Genomic DNA, 26,432 nt, shown 5'->3' on the forward strand with positions numbered 1-26,432 from the left:
CTTCGCTAAAATTACATGTCAAAATGCCAAAGAACCTTATCTTTTCTTAAACTGTTTCTCCTGTAAAAAGCATCTTCCCTTGTATTCGTCTGTCCATTTAGCAGGAGCAATGACTATGCAGCAAGAGGACCCCATTGGCTACTGTACAAGAAGGAACACGGCATTAGACCTGGCCTTCTTCCCACCTTACAACAGTAAACAATTTGACATTGGTACTGCAAAAGAAGAAATATATGTATTATCATTTGGAAATCTGCCCATTTTTAGAGGAAAAGTAGAGAATGAATGGTTAACACAGCCAGTTTTAAGGAAGATAAAATTCCTTAATGGAGGTGAATAGCGAATGTTCATTCCATTTGAACAGTCCAGTCATGGTGAGCTAATTTCTCTTTGCAACTGAGGCTGTGTAGTTTTGTGTCTCACACAAAATGTAAGTAAAAGTAAAATGGCAGCAAATGGGAGGCGTTTTCCTCCCCAGAGATAGTTCTTGTAGATGAGTTCTTCAGTGTGAATTGGGTAATTCTCTTTTTGCTCTCTTGCTGTACCTAGTTTATCTTTCTGGAAGATCAGTATTTTTCCCATTACTCATAATGTAACAGGTTCTAAAGAAATAGATTGTAAAGTTTGAATTTGAATAATGTCTTAATGACTTCTAAAGCCTAATTTTGAAGATAATACTTCGGAGGCAAAGATAGACTCTTTTTAAATTTTCTTTCTGTCCTTTAGTGCCTTTTGTTGAGATAGAAAAGCAAGTCAGCCACTACTTCGTATAGTTTACAAACAGTTTAAAAGTTTTAAAACTATGTTGGAGTCAGTGCTTTGACTGAATTTGTTGCTGAGGGATAAGGACAAGGAACCATTGGTAAAATTCTTTATCAAAGAAACATGCTGTGATTTTTATATATATATGCTTTCATAGAATGATAAGTGGAAGACCTTTGTCTGTTTACAGATGCTTTTATTGAAAACCAATAATACTGTCACTTTCTATTTCCATTCCTGAGAAACATTAATGTCATCCCCCTTGTCTGCCATTGCCTTGCCCCGTTTCAAACCACCTGTGAGATGACATTGGAAGCCCTCTCATAGTGGAACGTTTTGCAGTAGTTTCATATTAAGAGGTATTCTGTGATTTTTCTCGAGTGCCTTCAGCTGTCTGTGGTGTTAGAGTATATGCAAGTGCTGTGGTCTAACCCCAGCTGGCAACCAAGCACCACGCAGCCTCTCGCTCCCTGCCCCCAGGTGGGATGGGGGAGAGAATCAGAACAGTACAAGTGAGAAAACTCATGGGTTGAGATAAAAATAATTTAATAAGAAAAAGCCGTGCACACAAGCAAAGCAAAACAAGGAATTCATTCACTGCTTCCCATTGACAGGCAGGTGTTCTGCCATCTCCAGGAAAGCAGGGCTCCATCATGCATAATGGTTACTTGGGAAGACAAGCACCGTAATGCCAAACATTCTCCCCTTCCTTCTTCTTCTCCTGGTTTTATACACTGAGCATGACATCATATGGCATGGAATATGCCTTTGGTCAGCTGGGGTGAGCTGTCCCAGCTGTGTCCCCTCCCAACTCCTCATGCACCTCCAGCCTAGTCACTGGTGGGGTGGGACGAGAAGCAGAAGAGGCCTTGACTCTGTGTAAGCCCTGCTCAGCAGTAGCCAAAACATCTCTGTATTATTAGTTGTGCTGTGTTTTCAGCACAATTCCAAAACATAGCCCCATACTATGGCTAGTATGCCATTAGCATTTTCCACTTAAGGAAGGTAACAAGTAATTCAGTATTTCTTTCTTTCCTTGCATCTGTTACCGGTTGCTTTATTTGTAGTCCTCTGTATTTCTTTACAGTCACTGATATTTGTTTTGCTGCACAGCTGAATTTCAGTTAACCAACCAATAAATTAACTGTTTGAGATGATGCATGCTCAGCATTTACTTGTTATGCAAAAAGGCCATTTAGTAGGAAAGATGTGGGAATTGGTATTTAAACTGTACAGAACCAACAGCCTGAAGACAGCAAATTTGAGTGTAAGCTCTCAGAAAAAGCATGGAGCTAGGGCATTGGGAATATAGATTCAGTTTCTTGATCTGCCACTGGCCTGGTGGGATTCCTTCTGTCTCAGTTATTTTAGCTGGATAATGAAGAAAACTGTCCTGTTGTCCTTGGCAGAGCTGAGAAGTGTTTTTGAAGTACTGTGGAAAGACAAGGTACTATAAGGAGTAATTTAAATAAATCATTCAATATGTAATTTTTAGAACAGATGAAAGAGAGACAGGGGAAAAGATGAAAAATTAAATAGTTTGATCCCGATTTCACAGGACTTTTACACTTGTGTTGCTTCATGGTCTTTATTATAATTACTCCCTCTTGTACCAGTCTAGCCGAGAGCAGAATCCAGTCAGTCTTTTTCTTTTTTTTGCTCACAAGTTCTTAAAATGTTCTTTAGTTTGAGGGACTATGTCTCCTGAAAGCTGGTGGACTCTGGAAAAATACTGATGTTCTGAAAGCAGTGGCTCAGCTTATGAAACACAGAAGATATTGGAAATAAATACACTGCACAAGAATTCACTGAGAAATTCAATCATGAAAACAAAAAGGGATTTCATTTTGAACTTGAATAAAAAAGAGGTTGTTCTTCATAAAAGCTGAGAAAAAAAGGAAATAATCAGACATAGGAGCAGATCAGAACAAGGCAGTGCTTCTGAACAGGTACAAGGTGAGCAGACTGAAAAATTAAAATGGGGAACAAAATTCAAGCCAAGAAGAAGCAGAGGAAGGAAGATAAAAACCTCCAGTAATCCTTAGATCAGTCAGGAGACTCTGAAAAACTCACCTCAGGTAAATCAATATTCTTATTTGAAAGAATTAACAATCTTTAATTTTCACTTTTTTCAAAAGAAAATATTCTCAAAGGTCGCTTTTTCATGCTTTTTGGTTTTTGAGAAACTTTTTTTTTTTCTCTTTGTCAAAAAGCTTTCCAGGCAGTTCTAAACACAGGCAGCAGACAACTTCTGTAGTGTTTGTTTAAGTAGAAGGTAAATGTTGAAGACTTGAAAGGCAACACTTGGTTCAAGTGGAGTGGCAGTACCAGGATGAGCAATGAAGAGTTGATGGATGCTCCCAAAATCAGTGAGTGAAACACCAGTAAGCTCTGAGTGTGCAAGGATAGTAAAGGCTGATGCCTGGACTGGCTACAGATATGTTCTGCTTTTGATTTTCACATACAGCAGTAGGAAGCTTTATGAAGGTAAGCAGCTAAAAGGCATGGTTGTATCCTGTGAACTCCATGTCACTGTAGGAAACATGCAGTGGTGTAAAAATCATTGGGGGTACCACTACCTCCTAGGAGAAAGGAGCTAACAGTAATGTATAGGTACGGATTGTTTAGAAGTTTGAAAGCAGGGAGGGAGAGTTTCTCTCTCCTAATTCTAGACATCAAGACTAAATTAGACATCTGAGCCCTTTAATAGACAATGGAAGGAGATAAAACTTCCGAAGTGTCACTTTTGCTGTCCTAAAACGTGTATAAGACAGGAACTGCCAGAGAATGAATCACTTGCCACAGCACTATGGGGGGAGAATAGCCTTTCTGAGGGAGAGCAGACAGAGGGAAACCACCTGCTTCCAAAGCATTTGCTGTCTGAAAAGCCAGTCCTGCAGCAGTGCGTGTGTACACTTTACATCTGAGAGTAGTTGAATGCAAGCCCATGAAATTATTTAAATAGGTAAAATCAGTACACCAGTCTGGTCCTGACAGATAAGACAGACCATCTTTAAGAAAAAAAAAAAAGAAACTTCTTTGGGTAAGGCATGGGTCTTTCCTGTCAGACCCGTGTTCTTTGGAAAATGTTATCCTCCTTTTGCAGGACGATGAATGTGAGCACATAGTAGATCTCTATTCCATTTTAAACTCCATAATGCGCTTCTCAAATATGGTTATTAAGTATATGCATCTACCTGTGTCCAGAAAATACACTTCTTTATTGAATTTACTTGGTATGTTACAAGCTCTGTTACTTACATCAGTGTTTGAACTATCCTGAGGGAGAAGATACAAAATGCAGCTCTTCTGAACCCTCTTTTTAGCGGATGCTACTCAACTGTCTTCTATCAGGGCATTTGAGAGGACTTTGCATGATGTCATAGTCACTTTCCTATGTATATTTTCTGCTTTTAAATAGGTATTCTTAAGCACTAGCCACTCTGTGACTTAAGAAAGTAAGTCACCATGTCCAAAGCACAAAGAGAACCCACACTCACGGAGCATGAGATGCTCCCGCACGGTGTTGGGAAGTCGTGTAGACATGCTGTAATTAATTTGTGCATTCTTCTATAGCATTAAACAGCTGTTATTACAGAAGGACATGGATTTCTGCCCAGGTAGCACTCATGGTAGAAGATGAGCACACAGATTGCGGCAGTAAACTCATGTGATACGCAACCTTATGTTTCAGTGTCTGTAGTTTTGCACTTGTGAAACTGAAGCCTTTTCAAGCCGGTGAGTTGCCAGCTCTCCCATTGCACCGGTGGCGTAGAATTTCCTCCAGAAAATCCTCCTTCCAATCCGCTTGGGGAGAAATTGTGATGACTAGGAAAGGAATTAGAGAAATGTCTGAAAGAAATTCTTGAAAATGGCCATTCGCGATGTTGTTAAATATTATTAAGTCTGTGGGACAAAGATACAGAGACAGAAAACTGTATCTTTGACTACTGTTGGTATTCAGGTGAATCCAACAGTTACGCGCCATGCACTAGGCAAAGCATGGCCTCCCTAGGCTTTTCTGTGGAAACAGCAATGCCTTTGAGGAGCGTACGTGGTCATTTGAAAACAATCCTTAGTGTGTCATTTTGTACTGAGGCTTATGTCATTGCTTTTGAGTAGGCAGCTCTAGCCATTTTGTATCCTCTTGAAGTCAAGGGCATGTTGTTTGATTGCAGTTAGAGGTGACCCACAATTTTATTAAGACAGAACGTGATCATATTTTTCTGGAATAAAAAGGGGGAAAAAACCATCTTTAAATGAACTGTGAAATTCTAAATATGCTTAAAAATGGTTACTTACTATTGAGAACTGCACAAGCCTGTCAGAAGCATGCTCAGGCACTATACAGATCTCTTAACATACTGTCAATTCCAGTGTGAAATTCCACTTGACCAAAATTTCAGGCCAACTTTAGGTCCTGTATTTCTTGGTATACTAAAGGGTCCTGAAACACAAACTGGAACTCTTGGTGCCTTTGTTCTCTGTGCAGACAACTAAAATCAGATGCATGAGAATTGCTCTCCAGCTGTAAGAATTTTCCCTTCATTCTACCTCGAGCAAGCACTTCAGAGCAATGGTGTCATGTTTTTTAACACAGCAGGTTTGGAAAATAAACTCTACTGGGACATAATGGGCTGAAACAAAATAGCATGAGCCCAGCCTCAGGAAAGGTCTTTTGCTCCTGCAGAAGGCACTGGTACTTAGCTGAGGCAGTGGAGGCTGCCTGACAGGTTGCAATTACTTCTGCCAAGTGCACCAGGCTGTGTTCTGAACCTTTGCTTAATGGGGGCAGATCAGTTCAGAGTTATAAAAAATAAAATAAAATTGCCTCAGGTCATAGATATGACAGTATCTGTGCTTCTAATCAGGTTTCACCTTCAGCAGCAGGTTTTGCTTATTCATCCTACATAAACCTCAAAATGAGCTGAATTTCCTTCATAAAAAAACATGGAAATGGAATAAATCTCAGCTTTAGTTTCCATGAACTCCATGACAGAATTACCACTCTGGCTGATTGCACGTGCCAGGCAGCCTCTGCTGAGGAAAGAGCTTCCTTCAGAGTTTCTGTGGCGAAAAGACATGCTATGAAATAAGATTCCGCTTTGGAGTCTCTGCATCATGCTTTTTTTGTGCTATAGCAAATTGTTTCTGCAGCACACACTGTATTATACATCTAGAATAATATTCAATTAGGCTAATAGTAACTGCTTACATTGTTCTGTAAGAATCGGTGATTAAGAAACTCTCTGTGTGGTTCAATCTACATTAATTAATTTCTCCTGCGGAATATATCCACCTGCCGGCTCTTCCTTTGGGATCCCCGTATGAAGTTGAGCTATTATGCAGGTAAACAAAGGACATAAAGGCTGACCTTTAGCTTTGACGCGATAGCCTGCAGTATGTGTGATGTGCCATCTGTCATAACTGATTGCTCCCAATAACCATGTGCTGGACAAGAAACTGAAATGTGGAAACAGCTGGAGACAGAGGCAGGTTGGAGGGGTGTGGGAATGACCTTCTAGCAGTGCGAGTGCTTGTCAGGGCAGGAGGACTCGTGCAGGGTTACGCTTTAGGCCTCTCTCTGACCTGGAAACTCGGTAAATAGTTGATTCCGCAAGTGGCTGCACTGAAATGATGTTTGCAGAATGAGGAATTAGCTGTTGTTTGGCCCTTTATTAGGACTTCTGCCCTAACTCCTTCCACATGCACAGCCTCTGCAGACTTGAGGCCAGATTGCCAGCCCAGCCCACGAGTAAGGACGGCTCAGGCATCTGCCAGAGCAGATTAACAGCACCCCTCAGAGTGAGACTATGGGGTCTGGCTCCTCGGCATGAAGGGGACTGATGGTATGGATGTAGGGAAAAGAGAGGGTCAAAGAACTACGCGAGCCCTTTGCAAGATTGGTTGTTTTCTAATGTTTCATAAACACATAATCCTAGTTGTTCATTCTCACCATTAGGTGACAAAATGGTGTATCTCACCTGATACAATGGTGGAAAATATAAATAGCTTTCTAGCAACCGGGCCTCATTAATATGTATTGGAAACCTAAAATGGTATTCAGCTATGAGGGGGGAAAAGTACAGAATTGCTTTGGATTATAATAATTTCAACAAAGCATCTAATTTATAAATTAAGCTTGCTTAATGGACTTATATTGCCTTGCTCTTTGATCTGAAGAAAAAGGTGGTGAATAATTTATCAAATAAAAAAACCTCCCCTAGCCCAGCCCACACGTCACAATCTGCCCTATAATTTACATTTTTTAAGAGATGCTGTTTCCAGGCAGGAGAACCTGTTCCTAAAGGTTCCTTCTAATATTACAAATGTGTTTTCACGAGGTACACTCTGGGGAAAAAAATAATAATGAAGGAATGCAATTCTGCAGACAAATGTTTCAGCTCTATGCCTTCTTCTCTGAAGACAGTCATTTCAACTAAAATGCCAAAAGGCATTTAGCTGTAGCATTTGTCAGTGGAATAGGGTTGGCTTTAGGTCTCCCTCCTGATTTACAATTGAGTGTTTATTGGGTTTACTGTACTGTAGCGTGTTTTGTTAACCTCTAAAAGACACATCCAGCTTGTGCATTAATCACAAGGATGGTATCTGTCACGGTAAACTGGGTCAGAGTGGGGCTTTTGTGCCCCACCAGACTTTGTGGAAAGGATGCTGGCTGCTCCCAAAGGGGCAGGAAAGATGCGCTGGCAGCTTTGGGCTGGGGTCTGGATAACCTGTGTCCAGCTCCTGAGAAGGTTTCTTGTGAGACATGTAATCTATTCCTCCATGTCTTTTTCAGCCAGAAGAGGGGGGGGAAACTGTGTTACGTTGTGTCACAGTAGCTGGGTGAGCTGCCGGAAAGTCATAGGCCTAAGGAGGATTTAGGTTGGTGTTGTATTATTTAAAGGCTCATTATTGGGAACTTTGTGTCTGGAGTTCCTCAATCCGTTTGTGTCTGTCTGTTGTAGTCATTGCTCAGTAATCCTTGCTTCTGGTCACACACACACGAAGGGCAGTGTTGGTAATCACAGCTCTGTCATGACTCTCCACACATCTCCCGTTCACATTTCTCCCCCATTTGTCCAAAGCAATGAGTTGTCAAACATTTACTGTGGCTGTGCGCAGAGTTTATTCATATTTAAATAAAGCCATTATCCTGGTCTTGAGTTTCAGTAGTTTTCTGCTCTTCCTCTTGAGTATTTCTCTCAGTAGTGCCATCTAATCAGCTTTAGGTTTTAATTAAACAGCTGTCATTTGCTTCCTAGTTCTGTTGCGACCTGATGTTGTATTAAATTTTAATTTAGCCCAGGCTGGATAAGAAGTAGATTCCTTCAGACAACAAAGAAATGCTATTAGCAGGTTACAGTTGTAATTAAGAAGAGCTCTGCTGAAGTGCTAATGCATTCAGGTACAGAGAAGGAGCTGGAGATAAACACGCACATAATTATTATTCAGGAGTAGAGCCTGCAATATGAACGTGTAGCTTCCACCTGGGCTGCTTGAATTGAAGGTTTTGGTCAAGATCTCGCAGCTGAAACCCTCGACAAAAGAAACAGGAAGGGATTCCTGGTTTTTCACCTGGGACCTTGCGGTGTCAGCAGTTAGAGGCTTGTGCTGGTGGTCCCCGGGTGTTGTTCCAGATGTTTCACTGATGCTGTGCCACGTGGGAGGACCTGCCTATGTAAATCAACATTATTACCCCTCTACATTTCAGATGCTGTTAGTAATAACCAGCACAGGTATCTTAAATTCAGTAACACTTCTTTTCTGCAGTAGACCCTACCATGGAAATATAAAACAAGCCTAACAGAATCTAGATGAAATGCTATTAGTTGTTGAAGATGCACTAAAAAAAGTAGTCTGTTTATAAATCTAATGGACAGTCAATTAGCTCAGTTCTGCCTTCATATTTCTTCTTCAGAGGAAATACATTTTTCCAGCCTATAAATAGCCAGCTCTTAAAAAGGTCTTTACAGAGCCTATTATACTTGTGTAACGCTCGATCCAGGCACCAGGCAGCTGAAATATTGATTTATATAGCAGAATTGCTTACCAGTGAAGTGTAGTTTTTTGTGAAGCAGCACCAGCTAATTAGCACAGTGGGTACCTGTTCATGCTGGGAAGGAGGGGAGGTTCAGGACAGCACTTGTGTCGAGTGGGACGAGCATATTTCAGAGCACCCACAAATAGCACGGTCAAGAGGTGTCTCTTCTAAGACTTTTTCTCACATGCTCATCTTCTGGGGGAGTTTACGAAAGGGATGCAAATGTCTTTATCAACTTTGCATTATCCTTCAGAGCATCTCAACTTCAGCTTGGTACCTAAGCAGCATTTAGCATTAGAGGGAGGCTAGAGGTTTTGGTTATCCTTTGTCACACATGAGGGTCAGCACGAGGGTGATAAAACGAACAGTGGAGAACCAAAGAAGAAATTAGTTCAGACCTGCTAAAAACCTGATTCCAAGTCCACTGAAGTCAAGAGAAGCCTTTCATCTGTGACTCAGTAGGGCTTTGGATCAGACCATAATTGCACAGGAGTGCCACTTGCCCCTGACATGTCGTGTTACCTGGCTGTGCTGACAGAGAGCACACTTGGAAGTAGAATTAGTCACATCTTCGTTTTTTGTGACCTTGGCAAAAATACTGGTTCCTCTGATGCACTGAAGAAGACTGTTGTTAAAAATGGCTTGGAAGTAGCATAGTGGGAAACTGCTTCTTGGGGGAGCTTTGACACAGGACCACCATGTCTTCATTGTATATCTGGCATATGTTTATATTGGTTTGATGGCCTCAGATTTATGGGGTATTTGATGTCGGTTTGGTGAAATCTAACTACCTCTTCTCTGACATACTTGTGGATGAAGCACCCTCAGTTTCTCTTTCTTTGTCTTATATAACCTCTTTCCACCTGAGATGTATCTAATTGTTTTCTTTCACCTGGCTGTGTATTTTCTTCTTAGTTTTGTTCAAACCTCAGTCTTTGTAAGGGTTTTACAGTTCCACTTTCACACTTCCACCCCTCTTTCCCGGTGTCCCTCCCTCATGGATGGCAGCTGGTTATAAATGAGCCCATTCAGCATAAACAAAAACTAGACAGTCATTTACCATGTAAAACATCTGGTTTGTGCCTCACAGAGAACAGAACAAAGACAGTATATTTATTTCATGAGGTATTATTCAGAAAAGCATCTCTATTCAGGACAACACTTAAATGCATGCTTAAATCACATTGAAGTCTAAGTGTCAAGTTAAGCACGTACTTTAGTGCTGTTCTGAACAGAAATGGACTTGAGTAGGTGCTTAAATGCTTTTCTGGAACATGACTGCCCATAAAGCTCTAGTAGACTGTATTAGTTAGCTGGCACTTGTGTTATTAGTACTTCAACTCATTTAATTCAGGGTGCTTTTTGTAGAAGTTTCCGAATATTGATTAATAATACATCTTAGTTGCAAGTATTTATTGGTCTTCTCCAGCTGTCCTTAGCTTGTGGTCAATGCCCATTATTTTCTATCAATCCAGCTAGCGGACACCAGCAAATGATAGTGAATATATCTCCCTATGAAGCTGCCATCAAGTTTTTCACTAAAATCCATTTCTTCTTCCACCAATTCTAATAATGGAATTTAAAGTTAGATTAGTTTGAAGCAACTTTCTTTTTTTTTTTCCCAACTGGCAAGCAATTAGTTTTATGAAAGTTGAAAAATGAAAAGCGGATTGATTCAAAGCAGTATTTCCTATTGCCGGCTTTTCAAGGAGGCCGAACAGAATCTCTGTGAAAGCAGAGATCATTCCCTGCCCCGCGGGTGGGTGAGGCTCTGGGCCTGCAGTAACCTCTGCTCAAGCAGAGCCAGGCTGCTCCATGGGCCTTCAGGGGCTGCTCCCCTCCAGCCTGCGTACCTGCTTACGCAAGGCAGGGACCTCTGTAGCAACTCATTTGGAGTAATTAATCAAACCGCAGCCATACCGAGACACAGAGGAAGGCTGTGTTAATGGAGTCATTAGAATGCCAGCACTGTGAATTCATCAGGATTACACATAAATGTGGTAAAACATCTCTAGGTGGGATTTTGATGGGGAAAGATTAAAAAATTGTATATTGCTGGCATTGGTTAGTTGGTAGTAGCCCACCTCATGCAGTTTTTCTCATCATGTATTTATGTCCCAAATGGGAAGGGAAAATGGTCAATTCCAACAATGTAAACTGGAACAGTAAGGAAGAAATGCTGTTACTGTAATGCTTGATTGTCACCTCCCACATCACTGGCACAATCTGGGGCAAAGGGGTGGGAAGAGTCACTGACACCTGTGGTTCCGTGGTGCTGCCAAGCTGCAGATGTGCCTTTGTGTGCAGCTGAGTTACAGACATCATTGCCACAGCAGCCAAGCCTGTAAATGGGCTTAAAAAGAGTAAATTCATGTGTTTGTCAAAACCAGCACTTGATGGTCCAGCAACTTTCGGCTTTGAAAGTTGTTAAACCATTGAGTGCAGGGAGCTCAAAGGGTGTGTGCACGGAAGGGTTGCTCACCCGTCCCGTCCCTGCCAGAGGCAGGGTTTTTGCTTCCTCAGCCTCACCCCTGCGACATTCTCGTGCTTTTATGCTTTTCTAACGCCCGCCCTTCTTTGTGTGTGTGTTCATACAGGACACTGAAGTCCTTAACACGGCCATTCTGACGGGCAAAACGGTGTCTGTTCCAGTCAAGGTTGTTGCCGTGGAGGAGGATGGGTCTGTGGTCGATGTTTCAGACTCCACCGAGTGCAAATCAGCTGATGAAGACGTCATAAAGGTGAGCACATCTACACAGACTGACACGGAGTGATTTATTCTGGTGTGTTCCATATGGGACAGGGCTGGGGATGCTGAAAGAACAGCCCAGGTCTGTCTTTGGCCAGCCAGGGCTGCTGAGAAAGAACGTGTTGCCTGATACATCCCACTTGGGAAAAGTCAATTCCCACACAGGGATCTTTGTTCTCGTGTGGCTTTTCTGCATCCCTTATTGAACAGCAATAGTGCAGTACATTGTAACGGTGTGAGCGATTTCCTACACGCGTCTGACGGCATCACCTACTTTCCAGTCAGGAAATCTTACAGCAGAGATACTGAACTGTACCAAAATCTGGAAGGGCATGACAGAGAATAGAAAATAACCACCATATTGCAAAACGAGAGTCGGGAGCTTTTAAGCAATGTTGTGGTTGGGTTTTTTGTAAAAGAATATTTTCCACTGGTTGTCCCTCCCCGACATTGAGATGAAAATAGCATTAATGTGACTTTATCAAGACACAGACTGCTTAACTTCTGCCAGCATTGCATGGCTTTCAGCTTTTAATTCATTATTATTTTTAGGCATAGAAGAAGTACTTTTGAATAGCTTTAATGTTTATTTGTTTTATTATGTGGTGTAGGGGTGTTCTTATTTTAAATGAACTTAGGAATTGAATACAATGAATTCTGTATAGGGGTGAAGTTTTTTTTATTATTTATTAATTTCTTAGGGTCGTCCTAGAAAGATAGTTTCTTTGCGTCAATTCCAGGAAAGTGCAGTTTATTATATATAAATGCTATAAAAGTAAAGTAGTATAGTCATCCTTTTTACGTAGTATTCATGTAATTATAGATCTTATGATAAGCTCTCTCTGTAGCCTTCAAGAAACAAGTTCCTCCCCATATTCTCTCAACTGTGTCATGTGAATGTATTCCAGACCTGAGCGCTTTTTAAAGTTTTCTCCAGATTGCACTGGAAACCCACATCCTTTACTGTGTACTTTTAACCTATTATTGTAACCTCTGTGTAGTTAAGACTGCAGAAGTCCTAATAGATAGCTTGTACTTTGTCAGATATATTTTCATGTTCTTTAGCTGGCTAAAGAATTGCACACAACAAAGGTATTTATTTTGAAGATCATATGCTGGAACAAAAAATTCACCTTCTTTTTCACAACTCTGAATAAGCTTGTTACCAGTTTTTGGAATAAATTACATCTTCTAAATTAAACAAGATTTCATTGCAGTTTAGATCCAACAACAAAGAAATTTGCAGTTAAAGAACTTACAGGACAACTGTACATGTTGTAGGTATTTCCTCTTTCTGAGATCTACAGGTAGGTGAAAGATGACATCCATGTGATCCTACGTAGCACTTGAAAAAGCAGGGTGGGTTTGGGTGAAAGCCTTAGTCAGGAAATCTCTACTTGCTTCCAACTTTTTTCATAAATTAGATTTAAGTTACTGGGCAGAGGCATGTGTGCCACTGTATCCTCGGAGAAGCTCATAGCTTGGCCTTAGGTACACAGTAACAATGCTGAGTGGTTTTCAGACCTCAAAGCATTTTGCAAAGGACATCAGTGTAACACTCTCTTTTCATGAAAGTGACTGTTGCAATGTTTAGCCTCAGCCGGTGATGGAACAGGTCTCTCGTGTCTCCAGCCTGTGCTCTAGCTTCTGTATTTACCCGTAAATATTAGATGGGGAAATTAAAAATCACATTTTCTGAAAACCAAATTTCCTTGAAAGTCCTTACCAGAAGGAACATGAATTAATATATTTGTTTATGACTAACATAACTGTCAAAAGAGCAGACTCCCTTGATAAATTTTGCTATTCTTTTTTTGCTATATAACATACAGCTATTATCTGATTAGTGGCTATTATTTATCACTTCACAATGAATTGTTCATATTATAAACTCAAGCACCAAATTATATATTATCAAAATACTGCTGAGGCTGTTTCTTCTTTGCTCTTCAGAAAATCAGATCCAGATCTAAAAGATGGTATATGTGGACTTTTGTTTCTATTAATTGATTTTCTAGTATTTCTAGGACTTGCTGGAGTTAGAGAACACTGGACAGAACCAAATAGGAAAAGGTCAGGAAAAAGACTTCTATTCCTCTTCTACTAATAAAATTAGTATCTGCAGACATCAGGGAGATTTTGCTTTTCAAAACACTGCCTGTTTAAAGTCCATTTAGTTCAATCAGTGGTTGTCCATATGGATATCCTGTCACAGCTGGGCATGAAATTGTTCTGGTTCCCAAATTTAAAAGGTCCACTGAAGCTGGCAACTAAATAAGACTTGACATGACCTCTGTGAGCAGAGACAAGATTTCCAGTTGCAGTTGTGGATTTACACACTTCAAGCAAGCAAAGCTCTTGCCCTTTGACCATCTTCCTTTCTTGCTTCTTCAAAAGGGGTTGTATTTCTAGATGGAATTAGACTTGCTCCAAATCACTTTCAAGTTGACGACTGTCCTCCCATTCCTTTCAGTAATCTGGACAGACCAAAACACAGGCCAAAATTCTGCAGAGGTTTTTCAAGATGTGCACTATAATTCCACGCCTCCCCCCCTCCCCTTTTGTTTTTTTTTTTTGGTAGTGACTAAGTTGGGTATAAATCAGGTCTTTGTTTGACTTCTCTGTGAAATTATTTGGGTATCAAATCACCGACAGAAGAAAATGCCTCTGGGACTCTTTCCCAGACCTGGTACCCAACTGGAATATATTGACAATGAACAGAGAGAAGGGGTGTGAATGTGGCCTTCACTGAGCTCATCTGGCCTCATCCTGGTGATATAAAATGGGAGTAGTGTCATTTTTGTGAAAATTGCAGCATCCTTATAATGGATTTCAGTCACAAATTACTGAGAGGTGCTCTCAGACTGAATGCTGTTCAGGCATAATTTTTTAACTGGAAATATATGTATTGGTTGCAAGATTGAATCCATAACGATTAATTAGCTGAGTTAAAATTTAGTACAGCGTTTATGTGCCTATATTTTTTCAGAAAAATGCATATTCCCTTTACAAGCCCCTTTGGTAAAGTCAATATTGACTTTGCTTCCAAATTTGTGTTTCTTTTTCTACATAGGTGGAACTGCTAAACCCTCTAATAAGAGTTGTCAGGCATTTTGGATGTAATTGCCTAATCTTAAGCTTCTTTTCACTGTTAATTCTGCCTTTATTGTTTCTTTGTAATTGGAGAGATATTCATATTCTTTTGGGCAGAACAGAGAGTGTTGCATTCTTAACCTTTTATTTCTGTTTAATAGCTAATGATTTAATAGACAATTAATGAGACAATTCTTTGATCACTTCTGTAACACTATTACTTTCAATTAAGACACAATGAATTGAAGACAGTTTAAATAAAACCAGGCCTTGTCCCAGGCTATTATGTATTTATACAAAATGTGCTGCTCTGGGCAGCTACCTGGGTATCACCTTAATAAATACTACTCAGAGATGGCAAAATAGATAGATGATGTACAAGTGATTTATCTGTAGACAGGAGATGTGAATCTTTCCTATTCCAAGCCATATATTCCCTGCACCTAACAGTTTAATAGCTTCCCAGCAAGAAAAAATTGAGTCCACGTTTTTAAAAGCCTACCTAATTAGTGATAAATACAATAAAACACACCTATTACTTTTTGACCTTGCATTTTCTGACCTTAGTGTGACTTGATCCTGAAAGGAATCTCATAGTTAGACTCGCCCAGTTCAACTACAATCCCTGGTCCCTACAGCTGGACACAGGTTGTGATACTGACCAACCATTTTAGCTTGACCTGGCTGCCCTCTAAAAATTTTTGATGGAAACATTCTGTAAGTCAGTGAAACTCTTATGCTTATTCCATTATTGAAAAGGAACATTTAATGCTGTTGGCATTTGAGGGAAAAGATTGGCTTTATGATTAAGGCACTGAAATGCTTCTCAGCATTAATTTCCATATCTCTTGCTGATTTCCTGTGTGACTGTGGGTAAATCACTCATTCCCCTTGGAATCCTGCTTCCTTATCTGCAAACAAGGCGGAGAAGTACATCCCTTTCCCAGGCTCAGCCTCCCTTACACAGTTTCTGCAGCTACTGTTGACTCTGAATGGACAAAATCCTTATCTCCACTGGAGTCTCATTAACTTCAGTGGTCTTCTGCCACTCACTTGAAGGACTTCCTGCCCAGTGTCCTGCTTTTCCTGCGAGCCACAGCTGAATAGGGTTGTGAAGCTGAAAAGAAAAAAGCAGTGGAAACTTGATAGAATTTATGCACAAATTATTCAGCTGCTCTGCTGATGGGCAATACACTGAGAGATAGAGAGGCTGTAGGCATGGTGGGCTGAACCCTTCTATATGTACGCTGATCCACGGAGCCTCAGTCTTCACAGGTGGGGAAAAAAGGCCTCAAAGAAAAAGATTAAAGCATTTGTACCATGGCAAGGACCTCCTGTGCTTGTCCATCCTGCCAGGAAGCGTAAGCACTGCTGAAATTTTACTGGCCTGTTACAGTGGATTTCATTTGCTCCTCACTGGCCTTCAAGCCACAGTTAGAGGGAAATAAAGAATGAGACCAACATCAGTGATGGAGAGAACACCTCGAGATGGTTGTATTACAGAGGGAAGTCTAACCTGAGGGGCTTTGGCACAGTCAATCTTTACAATTGCTAGGAAGCTCCAAGCAAGCTCCATGCCCTCCTCTTTCCTCCCTGTAAAAGTGCCTTTAAGAGCCTGAACCATAGGAATTTCACTTGGAAGAAAAATTCTGAAAGCAGTGTAGTTACGTGGTAGTTATAAACATCACCCACAAAGCATCATCAAGTGAGGAAATTATAATGAGGACAGCTTCTTAGTCCAAATGTTTATCTCAGTAGTGTACAACTGAAAGGGAGACAGCTGCCCAATTAATTCATTCTTAGATTAGTCATATTTTCATGTCCTTTGCGAGTTACGCAGAAATTGACTGATGGTTCAAATTAATCTCTGCAGTAATTCAAATGGCTTCCATGGAGTTACACCATGGACTGATTTAGCCTAATTTTTTTTGTAACAGAAAGGGCCCTCAATTGAACAGAAGGGAGTCAAAGGGTCTCATTCTGCCCATTTCTGCCCACATGTAAAGTGCAATAGAAATAGGCCCAGTGTGCCCAGGCAGAGCCATGCATTAAGCACAATGGTGCTTCCGTAACATACCATGAACTCCATCTGTGGTAGAATGCACTTTCCTTGTCAGCTTGCTAGAGGAAAGCACTTCAATGAATTATTTTTCACCTTTTCATAATTTCCTGTCTAATTATAATGAAAGTAAAATTTGAACCATTCCTACCCCCTACTTTTCTAACACAAACCTTATCTTGAACTCTCCATAATTAATGTTGAAACAATAGAAGACCTAATTTTCCTAGCAGCAGTCAGCTAGGCTTTATCTAATATGCAGTAAAAATAGTGTGAGGAAGGCAGGAAAGGTAATAGCTGAAATAGATTGAATCTGAGGAAGGTTCTTCCCGCTTCCAGACAAAAAGCAGATGAGCTACTGATGACCTTATTCAACAACCCTGGGCACAGTGACCTCTCACCCCAGCACAGAAACTGCTACAAGGAACCACGGGGGAGAAAAATCAAGGGAAAGGAAGGGATGCTGCGGTTCTCCAATTTAGATGATACTGAATTTTTGGGAACAATTCCTTGCTGCAGGCTCACAGCACATTCTTAGGACAATTTACAGAAAGAAGCGCCTGCTTGGAGTTGTTAAATACAACTATTTATGCAGGAGCTCTGAAAACAAAGCCAAAGCTTGTAATTTGCAAGTTCTGCAGCTGCTTCGCCATTGAAGTATGTGATCAAGAATGTAATGTACTTGCACATAAAGTGGAGCTGATCTTATTTCTCCATCTATCATATTTTTGAGTACCTATCACTACATTACCTACGAGCTTTATTTTGTGGTCACTCGCGCAGAAATTAGCGCACTCCAGGAGTCCAAACTCTTTCTGGAAGCAGTGCAAATACTCTTCACTTGTTTATATGATGGATTTACTTTGGTGCCAGTTGGTTTATTACACAATTCATTTTGAACTCGATCTTATTTTTTAAGTGATTTTTTTCTTCACTGTTTCTGAATGGTTGAAGATTGTCAGCCCTGGAGGCTGAACCGCTCTGTCTTGCCCCAGAAGAGGGGACGGGTCGGGGCTGCGCAGGCAGCTGTTCAACTAGAAAGCTTTTGAAGTGCAAATGTTGAATTTGGTGAGTCCATTTCCCTGTCCACGCTATCCTTTTAATCTCACCTGATTAGTGCCAGTGAGTCAGTACCATCAGCTCCACGAAATCAGCTGTTAACAACCTCAAGTCACTGTCAGCTTCATCTCCAGCTGCCTTTGGGAGCCGGGAGGTAACGGGCCCTGCAGCCCGTCCCAAAGCCCCTGAAATAATGACTCCCCTGATGGCTGGCACCAGCAAGAGGTGTACGGCAGCGAAATGTTCCTCAGCTGAACAGAAGGACTAGTGAGGAGGTGAGGATCCTGCCTGGGACTGAGTAGTTCTGGTTCACCTCTCTGCTTGTCCCCAGATCTCCTCTCTGAAGCTGCTGCTCTCTGTCTCAGTAATGCCATAGTGACGATACGGATACTCCTGGCCCGGTAGGATTTATTGGCAAGAAACCTGTTGAAGACTGTGCATCTTGTCTTTTGTATCTGTAGATAGGTATGCCTAAATTAGACCAATAATTAAATATTATTGAGATGCTTGCAGTTCATCAAACTTATAAGTTAAAGCTTCTTATGATTTCTAGTTATTTTGACCAAAAACCCCGCCCCCTTTGGCCCCATACGAAGTTTCTCCTTATGAGTCACAAGAGACAGGCAGGAGAGCACTGCAGATCTCTCTACACTATGTCAACTGTTGAATTAAGGATTTTGCTTTTTGTTGAAATACCAGAGGTTCTGACATTCAGGTCACCAGATTCTGCTAATTAGTTTTCTAGCTAGACAAAGTACGATCAGAAAAGAGTAACATACCCACTTGCTGCATATTGAAGATTTGTCTTCAAAACTACTGTTATTATACAGCAACAGGTTGAAATCTATATTGTTTCATGATTATGCCAAGCTAAAACTTTGGGTCTAGAATCATATTTGCACACAAACCCACTCCATGTATAGCAATAACGATGCCAATGAGGCAATCTCACAAAATCACATATTGAAGAATTAATATTCTGTACACAGTACACATTATACACAGTTTATAGCAAAATATATATGTGTATCTTCCTGAAGCTATTTTTAAACACACACAGTCTTCAAAGCCAGCTTGAGAAAACAGTGTTTTGTCTGGGAGAGGATCCGTTGAGAACAGACCATGCCGACATGTGCAATTACACAGATTTCGGCAGAGATGCTTATGGTGTCTTCCAAGGGACCAGCTGCTGCTTCAGAGGAAGGAAACAATTCTATGGCTTTAGCATTTGGCTGCTCTGAGAGCAGAAATGCAAAGGGCACGGATCCCAGCCCTGGGAAACAATCATTAGCCTGAACCGCGACATTGCTTAGGATAAACTCTGAATATTTTATACTGAGAGATGCACAGAGTAAACAACTCAGTCCAGGCTCAACAAAGGCAAATGCAGCAATAAGTAGCTGTTGTCAGAAGAAAAATGATGAACTTCTGGAGGCTTTTTCTCCAAGTTCTGTAGGAAATTAACTCTGCTTTATAAACTGTAATGCAGCTGGCCATTTAAATATTTTAATCGTGGATGCGTGAACCTCATGGATTCCAGGCTTTTATACCTCTTGAACTATCATTCTGGCTGGCGAAATTAATTCAGATTCCCATTGTCATCAAAACCCCTGGGGCCAAAACGTGCTCACAGCTAAAGTCATGCAACTGTGTGAAAGGCATTGGAGTGACAGAGGTTTTCCAGAGGGCAAAATTTACTCCATGTGAAAGTTAAAACAGCCATTAGCTGTCAGCTATGGAATGAGAAAAAAGTCTTTTATCTTGCACCCTCTTTACAATGTGATAGTTGAGAGAAGTGGGATTGGGCAGCAAATGGTGCTTTCTAGATGGCATAGCTGCCCATTTTAAGTAAGCAATAGTGTTTTGGGCACCAAAAACGTATGTTTAAATTTCCATACATGTTGAATGTATGCTGAATCTTTCAACCCACAAACAGGCTTTATTTCCAGGGAGCTCTGTGCTGGGGCAGCTGGGCAGCAACGGGCACGCTCAGCATCCGAACCTTGGCGTTCCCCTGGCCCTGTGGGTCACAGTCCCACTTTGAATGCAACTTGAGTATATGTTTTTGTGGTTTAACTTACTCACACCTGTGTTTCAGTAATGTGTTCCGAGATGCATTCCCTTGAGATACGTAATTGGAGCTGAGGATGGAGATGATGAGGCTGACACGCCACCATCATTTTGAAGTGCAGTTAATTTATTTGACATAAAAAGCACCTACCATCATTGACAGTAACCAGCTCCTTCTCTCCTCTGTGGCAGGAGGCATTTTTGTTCTCGCTGTGTTTTTAATTATTAATATTTTTGCATTCTCATCACACAGAATTGAAAATCAGGATGAACGCTATTTTGATTTCTTTCATAGGAACAGCAACAAGAGGAGAAGGAACAGGTAACCAGGCAGATCTGTACCTTTTTACATCTGGGATTTTGAGGAGAATGGGGAAAATCAGCCTTAAGGAATAAATGTTGGATTAATTAATTGAACAATTCATTAAATAAGGATGAAAGAACAAAATTATGTTATAAATGATACTTCTTTTGCCATTTTCATGAAGGACAGGGAATGGAAGATATGCACTGGGGTGGGGCTTTTCTTCCAGTTGTGTTACACGCTCTAGTGAGAGTGCCTGTTGGCTTCAGTGGGACCCTTGGCTTCAGGGTTAAATAAATTGCAGGATTAGCATTTTGTTTTGTGCTGTGGATTCTTAAGGTGTTAGTTATACTAACGTCACTGTACTGAAACATTCACTCCCACATCAAAGACCTCCTTTAATTGCTAGAGAGGGAAAAGAGTTGCTTTTGTGAGTTGAGCCAGGCTATTGGAGCATGGTCCAGGTTTATCTTTAAAGAATTGAAAGTGTCAAGCAGAGATTAAAATTTTAAAGTTTGCGTTTTTTCAATAGGGATCGAAACTAAATCCATCACCTCTATATTTTACAGCTCCTCAGTGGGGCAGATTAGGAATTCTGTGATGCTTGGCTGGGGAATTAAGCAGCTTTCCACTGAATTCAGTGTGAAAATGAATCACTGTTTTGTTAGTATTAGGTTGTTTAACTATACTCCTTTGATGAATTTCTCCTGAGGAAAAGCACTGGAACAGCTATATGATTCTGGAATAAGCAAGCAGATTGCTTGTGTGTTTCTTTTAAAATAGTCAGTGGTCAAACAGCTACCGGCACTGATACTTCTGTCTCCCAGACTCTGTGCCCTGGAAGACAAACAGGAACATCAGTCACCTTAGTATTTCCCTTCCAGGCAGCTGGTGAATGTTTTCATTTTACATTTGGTACAGATTTGTTCACAACTGTATGGAAAAAACTTGATTTTGTTTACAAAGTATGGCAGTTTACATTCAAAAGCACACACACGGTACAAAACCAGATTCTCTCAGGAAACTGTCAGGCAATAAAATACTGGTGTGTCCCAGGCCATATAGATGCAGGTATAGATACACACATGTATTGAAATTAATCAATGCATTGAGGGGTGAGGGGGCATATAAATGCCCTTCTCATTTATATATATATATATATATACACACACAGAGATTATCTGTAGACACTAAACCACCAGACTGGTCAGGTTACCACTGTCTCATCAGTGGGCTGAAGTGGGGGTGCTGGGCACCTGCTCTGCTTCTCAAACCGTGCCCAGAGCAGAGGTCTGTGGCAGTGACTGACAGGTTCACTGGTGACACATCCTGGGGGGACACGTCCAGAGACCTGGCGTTTGTAATTAGCACGGGGAGGCACAGTGTCCAGAAGAGTGACAGATACGGGTGGGTGGTTTGGCTTCGTAAACACAACACGCACTTTTAGAGGTGAAATCCTCTGCTTTGAGGAGGGAAAGTCAGAGCTTGAAACAGCCCTCTGGCCAGTGAACCAGTAACACTGTAATGGTAGCAAAGTCAGAGAGCCCTGTGCTATATATACATGTATGTATCCCTGTGTATAAAATCCATGTGTTACACGTTACAGATATAATAATACTTGCTCCCATGGTAATTATGCAAATGACCCCATTTACTGAGTGAGAGTAAGGACTACTCGTGTGAGCAGCATTGCAGGATATGGCCTTCCAACACTGTAACAATACATTTTAGCAGCACGCAGTCTGCAGCTAACGAACACCGCAGCGCCTTCAAAGGGGACTCCAGGCTGCTCCTGCTAGAGAGCACCTGTGATGGCCCATGGGCTGAGCAACACGGTCCTGCCCTGGGCTGGAGAATAAAACCTCCCTTAAACATGAGCCTGGATCTGATCAGCCATAAGCCAGAGAAAAGTATGTGCTGTAATAAACAGGGGAATAATGAGCAAAGCTACATGAACTCTTGAAAGTGTCAAGAAAAGGCTGTAAAATGCATTTGTACTTCACTGAAGAAGATTTGGGTGTTTGTTTGAGTTGCATACTCCTATTATTTGTGGACTACTGACAATGTACTCAACTGTATAAAAGTGGTGTGGACACAGTGCCTACCCTACAGCTCTCACAGCTGAACACGAGGTACACGGGGCTGGCTACAATATAGACATTCTGGGAGGTAATCCTTTATTGAGCTACTTGTACAAATAACCAGTGCAGCTTAGCAGAGAGGAGGGGAACGACATCACCTGGGGAATGGAGAATGGAGATTGCCCAGCAGGACTGCCAGCGAGGGGGAGTGCTTTGTTTGAGCTGCATTGTCACAAATGATAAGTTCCTAGCAGGAAATACTATCTCCTATTTATATGCTTTATTTATTTGCTCTTTTCCAATTGCTGCTTCTGAGATTACTGTTTGGATTTAATTTGCAACCCCTCTCCAATGGATCTTAGGTTTTCATCTGAAAACATTAAGAGAAAAATCCTTAAGACACACAGTCCTTCCTTAGATCTCTTACACTCAACATTATCCTCTGCAGAGCAAAATTAATGTATGCCCTTCCTTATTGTTTTCCTTCTTAATTCATTTCTTTCTATAGAGGCTCAGCAAGCGCCAATTTTCCAAGCGAGTTTTTAATCGCTTGAGCCCAGCATGATTACTGTCTTCCAATCTGGTTGCCATTTGATGCAATCGGTATTTCAGAATACAATGATTTTTTTTCCCCCCAAAACTGAATGCTGTATGACCAGCTGATAACACTTGGCTGCAAAGAAACATAAAATACTGATAGCACTGTGTGAAAGAATAGAACCTTTGACTGTGACGTCTTCCTCAGCCAAGTGCACGAAGGTGCTGGGAAATGGTTTCATAATATGGGGCACAAAGAAATTTCTTATTCCAATCCTAAGAGCATAGGCTGGGGAGGTGGGGAGGGAAGGAAGGAGAAAACGGGAACGCAGCGTGCTGAAGTCTTTCTCACTGCTGGAATGTTTGCTTTGAAAGGGCCTTTCAAGAGTACGTGTTGCCAGGGGAGATTTTCTCTCCACATCTTTTATTGCCATCCCACAAATACAAGATTTCAATAGACTAATACTGGAAAACTCAGACTTAAATAGGCCCTGCCACGCAGAAGCTGTAGCCTTTTAGATCTCCCCAACCTGTAGTGAGTTTAGCATGTGAGATTATCAGTGTAAAATGAGAAAATCCTTCCTTGGAGTAGATCCTTCATTGCTGTTTTTAAACACATTTTGGGCACTATAAATGCCAAACAAATGTTTGCAAAATTACTGTGTGAAGATCAGGGCCCGAGTACCATAAACAAGCACAAAGGAACACTGAAGCAAATAAAGGGTAGAAGGGAAACGGTGACTGGGAATATGTGGGGCTGCATGGATGTTTCCCAGTATTCTCTGTGGATACTGTGCAACTATAACTATTAAAGTTAGAGCTTGTTTGTTTTTTCCAGTGTTGTTGGTGAGTATGGTTGTCTAAAGTCTAGTAGACAGCCATTTGCTAAGACCTTCTGTTCTTTGCAAACTTGACAACGTGGCTTGTTTAATCGCCTTATGCTAGTATTGATATTTTCATCTTGTGTAACTAATTTCGCTGAGGAAAAATACATTATTGCCAACTTTGATCTCCTTAATTCTTGTAAGAAAATGCCTCCAGCTTTGGCCCATGTGAAGAATACACAGATGGTTTTTATACCGGAGCGTGACATTGCTGGCATTGTGTGAGTGTCCGAGGGTCAGGGTGGGAAGAGATCCTATTTAGTGAGACTGAAGAGATTGTGAAGGTGGCTGCTGTTGCCTGTCTTTCAAATAATTATTTTTTGGTCTGTCACTGGGTGTTTAGAAAAAGCTGCAGCAATCTCAGGGGAAAGCCTGAGGTACCTGAAAATGAAGGTGAGTCTAAATAAAGGCAGCTATAATGAGACTGAATGATAAGAAAAGTAAGGAAAAGAAATCCAAGGTATCCTGAAAAGGAGGAATCTGACTGGAGCAGCTCATCCCTTCCCAATTCCCTAACTCAGTGCAGGATGTTGCTGCCACCTTGCCTGACCCCTCTGCTGTAGCTGCAGCCACTGTGTGTGCTGCTCTCCAGGAAGGCAGAGGAGACACCCTCCAGTGCTACCTGACCGTCCTCAACTCAGCTGCCTTTTTACCTCATGACAAATGGAGCCTTTGTACCAAACCTTTCCTGTGGCTTCGGAAGACTCCGGCAGTGCCTTTCGGGGACTGTAAAGTACATGAGCTGCAACGCCTCAAGGTGCAGGTGTGTTTTCTAGATAGCAGCCTCTTGAGCAGCACAGGAAACAAGTGAGTTTGGGTTATTCTAGTTTGAACAAAATCTTCGTTGAATAATCCCCTTGAACCTGAGTGCACAGCTAGAAATGAAGAGGGCTACGGAGCGGCAAGGCAGAATGTATCTGCACAAGAATGGCCCTTAATGCTGAATCAATAAGCGCAAGTGCCCTGCATTGAACATTAGTTCACCGAAAACTGGTGACCTACGGCAGCTGTGGAGGCTGTCGTGTTAGGCAATAAGGAAGCAAGGAAGCCAGCAAAGTGTAGAAAAGCAAACATCTTACTACCAAAAAAAAGGGTGCTCTTTCAAGTTAAATCAATAGAACTACATCTATGAGCTGCATAAAACATGAGGCTTTAATAGAGTTATTTCAGTAAACAAAATCTAATAGCTTTAGTAGCCACAAACTGCCTACAGAGCTGCCTGTTGCAGGGGGATGTCATGGTATAAAGATGAGATTATTGGCAGGCAGAAATGATTTCCTTTAAACTCATGAGCTCTCCCCTCCTTGAAAGTTTGGAGTATTTACACTTTAGGGCCACGTCAGTGGTGAGAACCCTTGTGGCCTCTTCCATGTTATCCTTTAGCAAACAGAAAATAAACTGGACATTCCGTAGTCCCTGGTACCAGCCACACTGGCCACAGTGATTTTGATGGAAAGACCCCTTTGGGTTTGTCAAAGATCAGCGCACTCCAGGACTGCATTCTCACCCCAGTGTGTCTGCAGGCAGAGCTTCCAGCCCCTATGTTGGAAGCCCAGCTGCTGGAGCAGCACAGGCAAAGGTCACAGCAATATCCTGGCTCTGCCCCTGCTGCTCAGTGGTACAAGCCATCCCCCAGCAAGGCAGGAGGTTTGGCGGAGACGTTCCAGTTACACTAGAAGCTCGAGAGCATACCTTTCAAGGTGGTCTTGAGAATCCATCCTCAGGTGTTGAAATTTCCTCATGCACAGGGGAAGACACCTCCCATGTGGCTGCGTATCCCACTGGGTCGCAGGCTTCTGTGCAGGTGTAGCAGGCCCTCTGGATTCGAGACACTGACTGACCAGCTCTTAAACATCTTGAAAGGGTCATCTTGGGCACCTACACCAACATAAATTCAGAAGATGTGGGGATCCCACTCTCTAAAGCCCCTTTTGAAAGGCTTTATGTGAGGAGAATAGAACAGACATGGAAAGCCACATAGATATAACTTAAAGGGACAAAAATGAAACCAGAGTTGAAAAGAAACAGCTGAAAGGGAAGAATATGAAATCTATCAGAGAATGGGGTGAATGCACAGAAAAAAAAGTATGGCTATTGGCAGCAGGTGTAGTTAAAAAATCCCAAACAAAACTTCTCTAAGCCCTCTTTTGCCACAGAAGTGGGAAATCAATGCAAGAAACTATTTGAAGATTTCAGGAGGAAATAGGAAATGAAGCCACAGAGGAGGAGATGGCAGCTCTCCTATCACAGCCCCCAAAGTGCACTCGCAGCAAGAACACTGTAAAAAGAAATTCCATGTGATGTCAGCTGAGGAGCCAGTATTAAGAAAACTCCAAGATCAGTGAAGAAGAGAGGGAACAGGGGTTTCTTAAAGAAAATAAGGGCAAAATCATCTAGAAAGCCTTCAGTGCTGATTTTCAGAGAGTACAGAACCACAGCAGAGCAGTCCTTACCCTGTGGTAGGGATGCCTGGGATACAATATTGGTAGCACAGGATTTCTGTTGTGCTTGGGCAGAAATGTGGCAGCCACAGCACTGGATCACACTGTCTCTGTTTAATTTGTATGAATGAGGAAGGAAGTGTCTCCAGAGAACAATAATACAAAAGGCAAAGTATGCATTAATTAAAAAATGAGATCTGTGCTTCACATTAACTTGGTTTTTGTCGCTATAGCAAGTTAGGAGATGGAAGTACAATAACAACCAAGCATTTCATGTGACAGTGCTTTCTGTGCAGGGATCTGATTGCACCTCTCTGCTTGGTCATTTACTCATACCCCTCAGAATAAG

The 26,432-nt window shown here is 41.5% G+C and overlaps 1 protein-coding gene across 1 annotated transcript in view; it reads left to right on the forward strand.

Annotated features, from left to right (window-relative positions):
• The window catches only part of TMEM132B (transmembrane protein 132B), a 213,272-nt gene that overhangs the window by 155,001 nt on the left and 31,839 nt on the right, over positions 1-26,432 (forward strand). The window contains exon 5 of the mRNA XM_014961024.1: positions 11,404-11,547. Within this exon, the coding sequence (XP_014816510.1) occupies positions 11,404-11,547 (144 nt within the window). The remainder of the gene's footprint in view (positions 1-11,403; positions 11,548-26,432) is intronic.

This window comes from Calidris pugnax, unplaced genomic scaffold (genome assembly GCF_001431845.1).
Source record: "Calidris pugnax isolate Ruff unplaced genomic scaffold, ASM143184v1 scaffold32, whole genome shotgun sequence".
Classification (NCBI taxonomy): Eukaryota; Metazoa; Chordata; class Aves; order Charadriiformes; family Scolopacidae; genus Calidris; species Calidris pugnax.